General features: G+C 40.7%; 1 protein-coding gene across 4 annotated transcripts in view; it reads left to right on the plus strand.

Moving 5' to 3' along the window:
• The window catches only part of TEAD1 (TEA domain transcription factor 1), a 447,887-nt gene that overhangs the window by 302,817 nt on the left and 128,390 nt on the right, over window positions 1-16,680 (plus strand). For 2 of the 4 annotated variants that reach the window (XM_085648201.1, XM_085648198.1), the window contains 2 exons: window positions 4,589-4,651; window positions 4,740-4,802. In XM_085648201.1, coding sequence (XP_085504327.1) covers window positions 4,589-4,651; window positions 4,740-4,802 — 126 coding nt within the window. The remainder of the gene's footprint in view (window positions 1-4,588; window positions 4,652-4,739; window positions 4,803-16,680) is intronic. The other 2 variants (XM_085648200.1, XM_085648199.1) reach the window with 2 other exon arrangements.

Genomic DNA, 16,680 nt, shown 5'->3' on the forward strand with positions numbered 1-16,680 from the left:
GCTATTGAATTAGGTGCACACATTTTGGCCCGTGGGCTAAATATATGCCTTGCAAATACACCACAGTGGTTCAACTCATAATGACACAAGGCTGATAGAATAGCGGGGATGAAGTCATGTTTTGTGGTAAAGTATGTGTTTTCTTCTGCTTGTTTAAGAGAAAAGTAAAAGACAAATTTTACCGTCCACAAAAAGTTCACCTTGCAGGGTATGCTGAACAGCTTTGGTTGAAACATAGCCAATTTGTTGGGGATATGATCCTTTTTCAAAAGATGCAGAGACATTAACATCGTTTTATAGCTAAGGAGAAATTGCAGAGCAATAGAAAGATGGACACTCTCATATAAATGTTTTTAGGTCTCGCCTAGCGTTGCAGCACGAATGCGCTACCATCGCTTTGTGAGGCATGCAGTATATACTGTAGTGTGGAAACTTCGTGGAAGCTCCACCCACTCTCTGCCCATTGGCTTTTGTCTTCAATGCTGCCTTCCGATTGGTTTGAGGCTTGTTAGTCCCTCCTCATTCATCATTTGTATCCTTCCACGGCTATTGGACCCTTTACTCCTGACACTATTTTCTTTTAGGTCTCGTCTAGATTGCAGCGCGAATGCGCTGCCATCGCTTTGCGAGACATGCAGTATAGTCTGTAGTGTGGAAGCTCCGCCCACTCTCTGCCCATTGGCGTTTGTCTTAAATGCTGCCTTCCGATTGGTTTGAGGCTTGTTAGTCCCTCCTCATTCATCATTTGTATCCTTCCATGTCTATTGGCCCCTTTACTCATAACACTATTTTCTTCCCTGTCTCTTCACCCCACCGCCCCCTCCCGCAGTCTGTGACTTCTCACCCTCCCCCACGTTCCCCCCACTCCCATTTGTGTTTTCTTGCCTGCCGTCACTTCCGTTTTCAGCTTTATTATTGCCACCTTGAAATATGCGAGTTCAAGATGCATGCTGTACAAAAACGGCTCGTGTTTAATGAACTAGATTTTAATGTTACTCTAAATATAATAAGACTCTAGGCAACATTCGTGGTATGCATGGCCACTGACGCCTCTTAGTTCACAAATGGCATTGTTGTCGGGCGGGACGAGAGGCAGTGTTTTAACTCATGCTTAAAATGAGCACTTTTAATAACTTCCTCTCAATTCAGTGCTATAATCTTGTGTACTGAGGTGACGCACTAAAGAAATGCACTTTTCTTTATTCTGAAGCGACATTATCGCACATTTACATCATGTTTACTGTATGATTTACATGCCGATCATTTTCACTGCTCGCCCACTGGCTCCTATACGCTTGGCTCGTCTTCGGCTGGCTCTACCTGTTAATTAATATATTGGCTCGCGCACCTCTGACAAAGAGAGATGAATGGATACATGACAGTGAGCCCGGTAGATGGTAGAGAAATAGACTTGTGCAGACAAACAGACAAAGTCAGTCTCCATTGCCTCACGTCAGAATCATCACTTTCAATAACCTGGAAATCTGCCGGCAACTCCTGCATGCCTGAACCTCATCCCCCTCACCTATTCTTAGCAGAAGCGGCAGATTTTGAGCTGTGCCCTGCTGGTGAAGAGGAGCACGACAGAGTCTGTAAAAGCGCTGGGATCCCTAGCCTCTCAGGGCGGGCACCTAAGCCTTTCTGGTGCCTTCAAACTCAGGATAAATGAATACATTTTCTTCTGTGCTTTAGTCGCCCCTCTGTGAGCACTGTCTGGTAGATGAAGCTCTGTGTTAATGAACACATTCAGAGAGGTGGTTGTATACAAACAAACAACAGCCACAATACCGTACGTTTTGAACGTGTAGTTAAATACCTGCTCATCGAGTACCTCATTGGCTGATCATTCCATGGCACTACCAAAATTACATTTGGACACATTTGCTCAACTGTAAAACACTCCCTTCTATGGGTCATTTAACAACTCGGGTTTTGGGGTTAGGTAACCTACTTTGGATGCTGTGTCAAAGAGTAAATATAAAAATTAATGCATTGAAACTAAGCAACCAGTACTGTCTAAAACACTGTGAAAACTGACACGCATTCTGGAATTTTGTTTAGTTAATGTTGATTTTCTCATAGATGTGAGTAAAGCACTCTTAATATCTTAATGAAATCTGCACACTTTTAACTAATAGCACCGGGCGACCTTTGACAACTAGGCAATGAATATATTTTCATGTACCGCCAAATCCCCCCTGCCCCCGCCCCCTTGGCAAACTTCATTGCCTACACAAAAAAATCGGGAGCGACCCCACTGCCCAAGAGACAGGGTACCTCAAGTATGTGAGAAAAATAATTCTCTTGGGTATAGTTAGCCACTTTGTCCTCAAATATATAATATCAAATAATGCATATGTCAATCACTCTTATATCCAATTGGGGTTATACACATCCTGGTATTAAACCAGCATCAAGCTAAAATGTGGATCACCAAATAACAACCGTGTATGACTAAATGATAAAGAAACTGAATCAGTTAAAAATTATTATCACAATTTATTAACAATTATATAATCACATATCTACATCAATGATAGTTGGCAAATTCATATAAACCTCATAAAATAAAATACACCAAAAACATTTAAAAACTACCACCGAAACGCGTTGACGCTTGTGCTATTGAGAATTGGTTATAAAATCCAGGAACTGTTTCATATCAAGATCTATTGTGAAAATAATAGACTAAATGATCCCTATATATTGATTTATACTGGATTTATACCTTTCTTTGATGAATATATTGATTTCACATCACATTCTTGCTCTCTAATTTTTTAATGTATGTTTATATGTTTTTGGTGTATTTTATTTTATGAGGTTTATATGAATTTGCCAACTATCATTGATGTAGATATGTGATTATATCATTGTTAATAAATTGTGATAATAATTTTTAACTGATTCAGTTTCTTTATCATTTAGTCATACGCGATTGTTATTTGGTGATCCACATTTTAGCTTGATGCTGGTTTAATACCAGGATGTGTATACCCCAATTGGATTTAAGAGTGATTGATATATGCATTATTTGATATTATATATTTGAGGACAAAGTGGCTAACTATACCCAAGAGAATTCTTTTTCTCACAATCTTCATTGCCTCCCAGTGTTTGGGGGCTAACCAAGACGCAGTAGAGTGAGTCAAATAGTCTAGAAAATGAAAGAGAAGCCGGGATTCGGATTCACATGCTACGATCGCGTTGGTTAGTCTGTAAGCACTACTTGTATTAATGAGTTTCGCATTAGTAAAGCACCATGGTATGCATGTGTGGTGACACTTCACCCATGAGCTACGTGCCAAGCAATTGTTGACACAATCCGCACTTTGCTTCTTTTTCAATATATTTATTATGAGGTGCAGAACCTTTCCAAGGGACTTTGCACACTACATACATTCACTCCAAAAATAAAACGTGCCGGTAAAAAACATTGCCATTTACAATGTCAATAGATCTAACTCACAAATGTGAGACCTATTTGCATTGCAAATGCTTGTTTGGTATATGGGCGGACTTCAATTCCAACTTTAAGATTTCCCAAAGATGGCAATAAAAGGCAATTATGTCGCCTTCCTATTTTAGCTTCTAGAAAAAAACACATTTTATGCTGTAGATAAAAGGAAAAGACGGTTTTAGGGCAACTCTACTATACTATTGTTGTACCAAGCAGTACAGGAAGTATAGCCACTCTTTCATTCTTACTGGTAAGCCATCGTTAAAAAGCAACTTGAAAAAGCAGTAGGGGCAGATGACAAAGATATGCTCCCAGATACGTTTCCCACTATTTGATTAATCTAGGGTGTACACTTCATATTTCTCTCAAAGCACTAAAAATAAAGCTTGCCAATGTAGGGGTCTCTGATCATATTTGGATAGTGCGTGAGGTGAGCTGCAATGAAAAGCACAAGGTTCAATCTAATGTATTTTGCCCCATATTGCTATGCATGTTGACCTATGTGTGTTGAGCTGAAGATTGATATTTGATCATTAATGTCATTTAATAGCACAGAGAAGTAAGTTCTACCACTAGTAAGAAATATGACAAAATACTAATTTCTCATTAAGCACTCTCTAGAAGTGTTGTGGTTTGCGGTTTCAGTTTTGCTCCATAGAATAACAGAAATTGTTGCATAATTTATAGTAGTCAGTTGCATCACTGATATTTGGTGTCATTAACAAGTAATCATACAATATGACATTACACAAATTAATTTGTTTTAAGAAAACATTAATAGAGGCCAATATCCAAAACGTTAATAGAGGCCAATATACTTATAATGATATGGCTGGTGCTTTCAAATATTTTTATTTGTCTAGCATATTTGTACACTTTGATACTATCTTTTAATTTATTTCACACTTTAATAAATTTATTCAGAAATCCTGCAGACTGCTTTTATTGAGCAAGTCAGTAAAGAAACATTAGCCTTAATTTAGAGTCTTGTGGAAATGTGTTGTCCCCAAGACGATAGTTTTATTATGAATGAAAGTAACATCCCAAAAACATCTTTTGACGTATATGTTTAAAATGTGATTTTCCTTTTGTTTTTCCTTTTGTTTCTTATAACTTTGAACAATGTAGGTGTCTAGTCACATACAGGTGTTAGCAAGAAAGAAAGTTCGAGAAATTCAAGCCGCCATTAAGGTACGTTTGGCTTGCCCGATGTAGAGGGCTCTTCATCTCCATGGTTACAGGCTTCTCCTTTGTTTTCCTCCCTTTCCCTACCCTGCAGGTGTCTAGTCACATTCAGGTTCTTGCCAGAAGGAAATCTCGTGATTTTCATTCCAAGCTGAAGGTATGCGCTTTTCTGCTTTTGGGCTTGTTGTTGCTATGCATTTCACTTCCTGTTTTCCATGGTGATTGGCAAATGCCTTGTGCTCTGGTTCTTGTAACCTACATTTCCTGCATGTCTCATGTCTGTCTTCTTAAACTCTGAAACCTTTGCTAGCATCCATACTAAATCACTATATTAACGCTATGCCTAATTCAAGTGACCCAGTCTTGTGAACTACTCAGTTGAAACAGTTATTTAAATTAAATCCATGTGCACAAACAAGGGACACGTGTACTTCATTTGCAAAACTTGTTCTTGATTTGCTGCTATTTGTGCATTTTTCAGAGCTGAAACGTGAGTCAGCTACACCAGTAGTGACCATTTTTATTATCATTAATCACCCTATAACAATTATTTTATTTTAAATAATGATTTCTGAAGCTTCAGCAACTTTTAGATAGAAATTAACATTACAGCCACACATTTTCAATATTTCATTGTATTTGTTTTGTCAGTTGACCATTAAAAATATTATCGGAGCTGAAGTAATACAGATTTTTAAAACTAGTCACACAGGTAATTTATTTTGCCACTATGGGAGTATTTACATATATATGATAACAGTCTATAGTGCCAAAGAAGAATGATTACTCCTCAGGACCACTCGGTGTGAACAAGTTGCAAGAAATCTCTTGATTCGAGCTGACAGGTTTACATTTCCATAGCTTTCAAAGACTGTGAAGCATCGGATTGTGAAGAACCACGCCACCGTTTCGGAGCTCTTATGCAATAACGAACATATTGTCTTAGTACGAGCCCTCTCTTTTAACACATTTGTTACTTTATCTGCATTGGGCAGCATGCTGGCTCATGTGGATTGGCTGTTGGTGGCTGGCTTTTTAGCTTCACTTGGCTGAGCAGTTTGGGATAATAAGCAAGATCCCACATTAATGAAACAACTCCGCTTGTTTAACCAAAGGTGCAGAGAAAACAGAACATCCACAGTGCAATGAAAGCCGCAAGCATGTTGTTCTTACTTTTTCACAGACACAGGCCTTAGAACAGCAGATCAATCATTATAACCTCCCTCTATCCTTGCATGATTGTAACTTCTTCACCCAAGAAAGATAGACCGAACCGGACTGCTTCCTTCCCTCCCCTCCATTCCAACCCTCCACTTTCCAGTCCTCTCAGCTGAACTTAATAGCACTGTTAATGAAAATAGATTCATACTGTAATATGATGCATAGTTGTTTACTGGCAAATCTGTTATTTCAGTACAGTGCCGTGCACGATAATTTCTTGGTTTCAATTTGTAGCATTTTTTACAAACAAATATGACAACTATTTTTAAATGGGAGTCCTACGATTCACTAGTCAGGTCAAATACTGTATTATAAATGCCAACAGCTGATGGATGTTTCCTGTTTCGAAATCTTTTGTGCTACTTTTCACTTTGGAGAACTGAAAAAAAGATATTGTTGACAATTATAGAATGCTTAATATAGCTCTGTAGTTTTCAATGAACAGCGATGAAAGCATTGAACAAAATCCCTTTGATGTGAATGGAGACTTCAGCATTCAGAAATACAATAAAATGGATTAATTGCTACTCATTAGGCAGCACGTTGGGACTGCTCTGAATGCACATTCTTTTCTTGGCATAAGCCATCGCCTAGCTGAAATAGCTGTCTTTTGTACATATTCTTTCCTCCCTCATATTAAGAAAATTGAAGATCACCACTAGAAAAATTCAAGCACTCCCTTTCTTTTATTTGGCACAATTGTTATCTGCTAAGGAGCGCAAGCCGTAATCTGAATCAACACATGCTTACAAATAACTTCTATGAAATTATATGTCTTGGTCAGTGTTTGATGTTTTTAATTTAGAGCGCATTTTGTGATGTGACACATTTCGGTTTCATCTCCCATAGATTAAGCATCTCCATATGTCTTTGAACTCATTACTGAAAATGTAAAAATTTAATTTGTCCATATTATGTTGTGCTATGAAAAGAAGAAACCCCTGTAGGATGCTATTTTCTGATAATTACTGGAACACATTCCAAGCTCGCCGACATCAGATGTAACTAGAGTTGTGTTATTTAGGACTGTCTATTAAAATTTGCTTTGGTTTTTATACAGTAACCATGATTCCAGTGCCAACAAAGTTGATGGAGAAGCAATGTAGTGTGAAATACTTAACATTTGTATCATGGTCTCCCTAGATTTATTTTCCATCTCTGATTGCTGTGCCCTTATATCTACTTTTTTTAAACACCCTTAGAATGAACATTTCAGAGATATTGGTTATGGGAAAAAGGGTGAACCAGAAACATTAGGGTAGTTTATGTTATTGTTGTTCTGAAAGATCATGGGAAGAAATGTGCCCCACATTCCTTAAAACAATGAGGAGCACTGCAACATTAGCTTTTTTTTAAAAAAAGTCAGACTTTGCAAAGTACCTCTGTTAGCAGTGAGCATCTTTAATCTATATGCTCAACATCTGACCATGACAATCAACAGAGGAATTCAAAATATATTTCTTAGAATACCATCATTAATAGCATTTACTAATGTAATCCTTCTTTACATGTTATGAAGTGATGTTGAAAGTCTTTTCAATAAATGTAGGCTTTGAGAGATACAGTTTCAACACTGAAATGTTTACACCAATTAAATTGCATACATTGTCTAATGAAGCTTTGAAATAATTTTAATCATGAAAAAGGACTCATGGGATAATTTATTATTTGGTGAACGGATTGCACTCCATCAGGACAATGCAGTAAATAACTCCATCGCCTGACGGAGTACTCGCCTGCCAAATTTAGAAATGTCCATTTCCTGATGGACATTTTTATCATTCACAGTAACCATTGTCAAGGCAGTTTCTATGAACGTATTGCAACTTTGCTGTATGCCTCCATCAAACAATACTAAGTCATGAGGTAAAACCCATAAACTTTGTTTATTTTCCACAACAAAATCTCAAAGTGTGTTTTTGAGGAAAGAAACAATGCCCCCTCGCCATCGGAGTCATCTCCCATGTCAAAGGAGGCATTTTCAGCTTTTTACTGCCTATTACCACCAGGGTTTTCCTGGCAGTGATGAGCAGTAAAAAAATGCCTATATGTCTGCCCATCAAAATTGGGCGGATGGACAGATGCTGTATCTCTGATTGCCCTTACATCTTTGGGCCATCTGAGAAGTTTGGCAATGACAGAGACGGAATAGTCTCTGCCATTGTCAACTTATATTGTCCTGCATATAAATGTGGACAATTATATTGGCAGTAAGTATACTCCGTTGTGATGGGGGTAGGCCTGCCATCAATGTATAAATTGGTCCCTTAGTCTGTTTTAGAGCTCAAAATGTTCCAGTAGGGCAAGCCTGAAACTGCATCTGACAAAGTCCTTCTGAAATCGGACACCTTTGCTGTGAGGTTACGCTGAAGCTCCCAACTTTTCAGACTTTCTTGGGGAGGGCCTCTTCAACTCCCAGGACCTCAGGAACAATACGTAGAGGCTAGGATATACTTCAGCAGAGGTCAGCAGCATAGCCCAGTCCAGTTCTAGTTGTAATGGTTTTACTGATCACTTCAGGAAAAGGGCCTCTTTTTCATTCATTCAAACCAGCTTTATTCGACACATGGTCACAAAAGCACATAAAAATTATGATATTTACAATAAAAGTGTCATTCAATTATGTATAAAAGCCTAATTGGACAATGGTTACACTTTGTGTCCCCATGGATCATACTTTCCTAAACAAAACTCTGTATTCACAGTTTGTCTAGCTTGACACAATCTTTTCATAGCATATGATTTGTAAACAATTCATAAAATTCATAATAAACAGTGTTAAAAAAGAATGTAATTAGACAAGTTGGCTTAAACCCAGTAGATATAAAAAACACTGTTTGACAGAACATATTTTTAAAACTCATGATGATAAGAATATATTAACACAGTTTAACACAGTTTAGCAATGCACAATTTTAAATAGCAATGGACTTTGCCCTAATTGTCCACATCCATCCTAAGTATTTGGCAACTGCTACGAATATGGGGGATGAAATGTTCGTACGCAATATTCTTTCAGCTGCCAGACTACATCTTGTCCCCAAAAGCTTACATATGGGCCTTAGCCAAACTCTACGAGGATTCTTGTAGGCTGGACAGGCAAATAACATGTGCGCAACAGATTTGTTAGGGGCCGAACAGCAAGGACACTTACTCTCACCAAGTTTAGTCCACCTCGAAGTGAAAGACCTTAGTGGCAACGAACCCACTCTCAGCTGAAAATAAAGCTTCCTGTCTAAAGGTTTAGCGACAGTATCCCAATATGGTTCATAGGTCGAGATGGGTTTGAATTCCAAGAATTTACCTGTTAAGGAGGATGCTTAACTGGCACTAAAGACACTTAATGAGACCATCTCTCAATATTTCTCTTTTAAAAACTTCTTAGCTGGAAAGCAAGCCGAAGTAGGTTCGTCCCAGAGTGTTGACATTCCAATTTTAACTAAGATTTTTTCACACCACACAACCAGCTAATTTTATGAAAGGTATCAGCTTTTATAATATCCAAGAAACCGTCAGTATAATCTTTCATGTCCGGTGTTGTCCACAGTCTTCGCCAGTATAGCACGGTGCCTCTTCAGGATATTGCTTTGCAATATCCTGAAGAGGTTTCCTCCCAAGATCATGGAAGAGCGGACAAAGCGGTGTACTTTGTGGAAGATTGGTAATGCCTCTCAGGAACTTATTTTCAGATGAGCTTAGTTTCGACAAGTTCTCTAGCCCCCAAAGTTCTACGCCATACAATGCAGAGCTTATCACTTTAGCGTCGTAAACCTGGAGCACTGGTTTAATGGGATTCGTCAAAGACCTATTGTGCTCAAGGCGTAGAGCCCCTGACAACTGCCGATGTTTCAGGGTGGCCATGTCAATCTGGTGGTTCCACTTGAAATCATTCTGAATATTCACCCCAAGGTCTGTAAAGTCCCTAACTTGTTCCAGGGGACGACTATACATTAAGATGCCACCTTTAAAAACTTTATGTTGATTAAATATCATGAGTTTCGTTTTTGACACGTTGACTTCGAGTCCCCGAGCGGATCAGAACTTCTCAAATACTCTCAGGGCTCTTTGGAGCCCACTCGGGGTCTTCAAAATTATAAGAGTGTCATCAGCAAACATTAAAATTGGGATTTTAATCCCTGCCAAAACCGGAGCATCTGTATTGACTCTAGCCATACAATCAACTATCCCATTTAAGAACACAGTAAATAATGTCGGGGCCATGACGCACCCCTGACGCACCCCACGCTCAACCGGGAAAGAATTTGTCACCTGGCCCTGTGAGCCCCAGCGTATTGTTGCATAGTTGCCCTCATGCAATCTCTTTAGGAGCGTCAAAATTTCAGCAGATAGACCTAAATCTTGAAGGGTCGACCATAACCTAGAGCGGGGGACGAGATCGAAGGCCGATTTTAGGTCCACAAAGGCAGCATACATGCTGCCTTTGCCCAGGAACACCACCTTCCAGTATAATAAAACAAAACTAAACACCTGCTCAATAGTGCTTGTATAAGTGCGAAAACCAGCTTGCAGAGGTGATAGTATGCTGTGCTCGTCCACCCAGTCATTGATCTTATTAAGAATGAATCTCCCCAATATTTTTTGTAGTGAGTCAATCAAACTAATAGGACGATAGTTCCCCGGCACAGATTTATCACCTTTCTTATACACGGGGATTATTTCAGCCCCTTTCCAGGAGTCCGGTACGGGAGCTCCTCGCGCAATTGCGTTAACCAGTAGTAAGATGTATTTTCCCAATCTGATTTTGTCATATAAAAACACGTCAGCGGGGATACCATCTTGGCCGGGGGCTCTCCCTCCAACAACTGCACAAAGGGCTACCTCAACATCATTAATGGTGAAAGCCTCATCTACAAAAAATACACAGTTTGTCTCACCCGCTGTAGACTCCAAGGAGCTACATGCGTATTGTGGCCCGAAATGTGTTACCCACTCTTCCTGTGAAACGTGATTAATTGGAGAGTCAGGAATACAATCTCTGTCCCACTTGATAATGGCCGAGAAGTGCTTGCTATCCTTCTTGTTACTGGCCTCTTTCAAATCCTGCCATCTCTTTTCATCCCAGGAGCGTTTTGCTTTGGCCATAGAGTTTTTATATGTCTGTCTAGCAGCGCGTACTGTAGCTAGGTCCCCTCCTTTAACGGCCTTCCCTAGGAGAGCTGTGGTCTGCCGGCATTCAATGTTGTACCACCGACAGGTGTTCTAACGAGTTGTCGTCTTTATCTTGTGTGCTTTAAAAAAATAAGATCTCAAGTGTAGAAAAAGGCTATCATGGTACTGGGTGACATTCTCCAGACTGATATTATTGGGATTTATGCTATTCAGCATTACTAGAGCGTGGTCAACTTCCTTAGCTATTTTGTCCAAGGCCTGTGGGTCTTCAACTACGCTCGACCACTTAAGTCTTCTCATATTATTCGTAGGGAACACATCGCGGGAGTGTAATTCAGCCTCTCTGGCAGTTACTTGTTCCGGTACCCAACATTTAAAAGCAACACACAAAGGATTGTGATCACTTTCCAGTCGATCCCTCACTTCCATGTCATCCACAATATGCCAGAGATTCAGGCTGACATGTATATAGTCAATCCTACTTTTACTAAACCCGTTATTGAACGTATTAAGCCCTGACTTATCTAAAGGAGTCCTGCCGTTTAATTCCCTGAGCCATTTCTCCAAGCAGACGGAGTTTATCTGAACTACCAGCTCAGTCCATTTCTTAATAGGAGCAAGCTCTAGCTTTGGAACTCCCCACTCGGCATCTTCCTCTTCAGTGAGGGGCCATTCCTCCCCAACAAGTGGTTCAAATGTTGTATTAAAATCACTTACTATGATTATTTTACTTTCTGAGGAGTGAAAATCGAGGAGTTCATCTCGGGCTGCTATAACTTGCGACCTACCCCCTCTTGTTCCCCTTGCATAGATATTAAAGATATCAACTTTACCTTGAGAACCCAAATTTAATCATACTGCCTGAATATTCTTGTTATTAGTAGGAAGTTCCTTAATGCTAATGCCTAAGATTGCCGGACCCATATGGTTAGGCCACCAGAGGGGCGCCCCTTTGACTGCCGGTACATGAAAGGTTAAAAAGCCTTCCCGATGTTGCGCAGTTAACATCCATGTTTCTTGAAAGCAGCAGATATCAAAGAGGTCAATAAAGGCAACCCAGTCTGGAGATAGTATTTTGGAGCCAATTCCTGCAATGTTCCATGATAACAGAGTGCCCCTTTTAGTGTCATTACTATTGGGTACAGGGTCCAGGCAAAGCTCTAGACGAGGGTTGTCGTGCCTTTTTCCTGCCACACTTGCTAATACATTTGGAATTGGATTTTGGACAACCTCAATCAACCCGCCTTGGGTACTGCAGGACCACGGCAATTTGAGATCACTCTCCCCAAATGAGGATTGGTCTACTCCACTGTCAGCACATGTTAAGAACACCCCAGGCAGTCAATCAATACCTTCAAGAGAAGAACTGCCTATTCTGTTTACCTGTCGTGTGTGATTACATTCAGAAGTAGAATTACCTATTCTAGTTACCTGCCGTGCGTGAAGATTGTTAAAATTAACAGCGGGGAGAAAGTGCCTAAACTGAATAGTCGAATGGTCAGGGGAGCAGGTTCTAAATTCGAGGGTCAAAAGATTTTCAACTAAGGCTTCACTCTGCATAGTTAGCGCAATACAATCCAGCGAATTAGTAGGAGAAATAAGCCTACTCACTTTCAGAATGTCCTCCCTTATTACTGAGCGACAGCCCCTTACATGCCGCATCCAGTGTATCACCTTGTTAGTCAATGAATCTGGACTTTCTACTTTGTTCTGTCCCAATTTCGGGACGTTTACCATGAACAATTTTCGACTATTAACTGACTTAATAGATGTACCAGCCCCCCTCACTTCATGATTTGGACTCAGCCTAGTTGATGGCATGCTGGTATGAAGGGTCCTACCCGGCTGTAGCTGCCCCTGCTTACTTGTTGTACTATTAAGCATGGAACTACTTATGGTTCTAGTGGTAGTTGCTACAGTGTTTCCAGCAGGGATCGTTGTGGAAGAGATACTCTACTTGGCCACTGCACTGCATGGGGGGACTACTTTACTAAATTTTTTGACAGCTCGAGCGGTAGATGGCTTTACCTGGGCTGGTGGCAACATACAGGTAGTGTTTGATCTATGATTTGGGCAGTCAATGCTGACGGACCTTCCCTGCATCAAAAGTTTAACCATAGAAAATAAATCCGTCATCATGGTTTTCTAACCCCAATTCAGTCTGTAACGAGTGGACTGCCCGAATAACCTCATGGGTATCTGAGGTATGTGTCACTACCTGGTTTCCAACCTGATCTATATTTACAGACACTAGCCCTTCAATACTCTGAGCGCTGCCCACCTCCTGGGAATCAGACAAAATATCAAATCTATTAGTGTAATTAATGATAGGGTCAATTAATATCGGCTGAATACTATCAATTTCCAAAGAATTTGTAATAGTGTCAGTGGAATTTAATGCCCTGGTTGGGCTTGTGTGACTCTTGCCCTTGCTCTCCTTAAGACCCTTTTTAGACTTGAGAAACATGTTAGGGATCACGGGGCAGCTGTCTGGGCTCTTTCTAGCAGGGTGATCCATACATGTCAGGGGATTGTCCCTCATAAGCTTTTTTGGCTCACTCACCAATAAATCCTCACAATCCTCTATGAGTGTATCAATGCGATCTAAGACACAATAACTTGCTGCATTTTTGAGTGTATTCCTAGCCTTTTTCCCCTTTCGAATTCTACCACCTTCACCCCCTCCGCCCCCCCTTCCATCATCTTTCTTTTCCTCATCACTTATCAATAAAAGAAACAGAAAGATGAATGTCTGCACAATAAAACTATGCCAGCTTTTAGGCCAAAATATCAATTATTACCACAATACGGAGAATGTGGAAACTGAATGTCAATGGCCACTAGTCAGTACCTTATTAAGCTTGAATCCTCCAGATTGGCATGTACTGGACAAGAAATGAAAGAGGGGGGGCCGTGCCCTGCCTCCTCCTGGCGATGATGGGCAAGGATGGGCCTGCCCTTGGCCCGCGCGCGTCCCGCGCTGTGAGAGGCTGCTGATTGTTTTAGCGCCTCCAGGCACGCTCTACCGCGTCACAGCGGTCGTCAGGCTGGGGCGTCTGGGAGGTGGAGTTCAATGCTGGCCGTTGCACTCACGGCGGCGATGTCAAAATATTCCACCCTGCTGCCGGTAGCGATGTCCCGCGCTGCGAGAGGCTGCTGATTGTTTTAGCGCCTCCATGTGCGCTGTACCGCGTCACAGTGGTCGTCAGGCTGGGGCATCTGGGAGGTGGAGTTTAATGCTGGCCATTGCCCTCACGGCGGCGATGTCAAAATAATCCCCCCTGCTGCCGGTAGCGATGTCCCGCGCTGCGAGAGGCTGCTGATTGTTTTAGCGCCTCCAGGTGCGCTCAACCGCGTCACAGCGGCCGTCAGGCTGGGGCGTCTGGGAGGTGGAGTTCAATGCTGGCTGTTGCCCTCACGGCGGCGATGTCAAAATAATCCCCCCTGCTGCCGGTAGCGATGTCCCTTTTTATTTCTCCGTGTAACCACACAGACTGTTAACCAACCCTTGCAGTCAACTTCTCAGTCCTGGTTGCACATGGGAGCAAGTTTAGCCCTTCAGCTTTCCACACAGGTTTCAAACTGCCGGTCCAGTTCTATTCTGTTCTTCTGCAGTCCAGGAAAGTGTTCTTCTGAACTGTGGGTGAGGTGCCATCTTTGTATGTTTCAGTAGCCACTGGTTGGAGTTGGCTCCTGCTACTCTCTCACCAATGGGCAAAAAGGTATCAAGAGAGTCACAATATTCCCCACCTCCAACTCCCTTCCCCCACTGAGCCGCCCTACCATGCCCAAGCCATTGTCTCTGCTCCGAGACCAGTATTTCTCACCTCATCAAAACAGCATTGATAAGCCAGCTGTAGACAGACCAATGCTAATTAGCCTACAGATGTTTCAGACAGGAAATTTATAACATTTTAAATATTCAATTTCCTATATATTTACCAAAAATCCAGCTTCACCACTGAAATGTTTTTTTTAAATAAATATCAAAAACAATGGTTGAACCACCTCTGTAGTCTTGTCCAAAGCCAGTATACAGAATTAACATATTAACAATACTTTAGATTTTTCTTCATAGAAACAGCTACATCCCTAACAGTGAAACTAGCTGTTAGATGCTGGTCACATGCAAACATTAACTTTGTGTATGTTCCACTTTTAAATACTAGACACTCTATGTTTTTGGGTACAAGGGCTTCTTAAGAGGTGGCTTACCAAATATTTAAATGTCCGATTCTCCTCCTATTGAATGGTTTAGGTTGACAGGTCTGTCTGCAGATTTGAAAGCTGCTGGAGGCAGGCTACACATGTAGATCTGAAGCCATGTTGTCCCTGTAAGTCTAATGACTAGCACAATAGGTTTCTGAAGCCTTTAACATTCTGTGCCATTGGTGTATTTTGTTACATCAAAAGGTATGGCCTTACTGAAGAGTTATATATGCCAATTGGGGATTGGCCCATTTTAGCATGTTTAAGGGGGCAGAGCACATACAAGAGTACTGGTCAGCAGTTCCCCAATGAGCAGAGTTTTAATAAACAGTAGCATGAGTCCACAGAAATTGGGGTGGCCACGGAAAGTGTGGCATTTTCTCACACACATATATTTTATATGCTAACGTGGACCTACAGACAATTGTGCACACAGATAAACATACATACAAATACCAATGCACATGTGAATGCAAAAATGTGACCGCTGTAATAATAACAAAGCCCATGTTTATTTTAGAGCCCTTTGTACACGTAAAAAACCTAACAGAAAGTGAAGAATACCCAAAAGATGCAGGGGGAGTAAGTTAACACACATCAATTGATCAGGTATTTTTTAGTATATAGTACTATATTGTAAAATATTTCCTCCTAAAACTTGTTCTACCTTCTTCTAGCCTTACCAAAGCAATTAAATATCTAATCAGTCCTAATCAGTCCCGAAAAGCACATTTCTTGTCAGTTTTTATCCCAGCCTACTTTTGCAAAGGCTGTTGCCAGCATGAATATCTGGTGAGCTGTCTTTTGCTTACAGTCAAACAGATTACATAGCCAACATGTTCTGCAAACAATGCAGTGGGTGTTAAGTGTTACATTAACACTCTTGTACACCAATCCCCTCAAAGCATTATGAGATGGCAGAAATGAGACAAAAGCAACTTCACAAGGACACAGTCACTTAAGTAAGCTGGTGAGGGATTTACATGATCATAAGCTCTATATGTATGTTTCTTAGAAAATCCCTTTTCCTATTTATTTTTCAAAATATTTCAATGGTGAAAATAAAATCACATAAGTCCATGTAATATTTTGTCAATGTTTATTCCCTCCACTTGGCGCTTATTTGCAAATCAACCTTTAACACAGAGATAATCAAAGTACAGCCCGGGAACTGACCTTTACATGTTGCCTCCTGATCACCAGCAGCACTGGGCTGCTGTTCACTCGACTCAGCACTAACATTAAAAAGATGTTAAATATAAATGCAAGCCTTGATTTAAAGGTAAATTGAAGCTAAAGAAAGGGAGTGACTAAGTTGCCCTGCACAACTTAACTTTAGGAACACCTTCATTTTCACAGCCATCTTGCAGGAATAGTGTAAAAATATGATAAGGTATTTTCAAAATTCAAAAAGTGTATTTCATTAACATGCAGAACCATTTCACCTCAGCATATCAGATTAGATCAATGCATTG

This window comes from Triturus cristatus, chromosome 3_2 (assembly GCF_964204655.1).
Source record: "Triturus cristatus chromosome 3_2, aTriCri1.1, whole genome shotgun sequence".
Classification (NCBI taxonomy): Eukaryota; Metazoa; Chordata; class Amphibia; order Caudata; family Salamandridae; genus Triturus; species Triturus cristatus.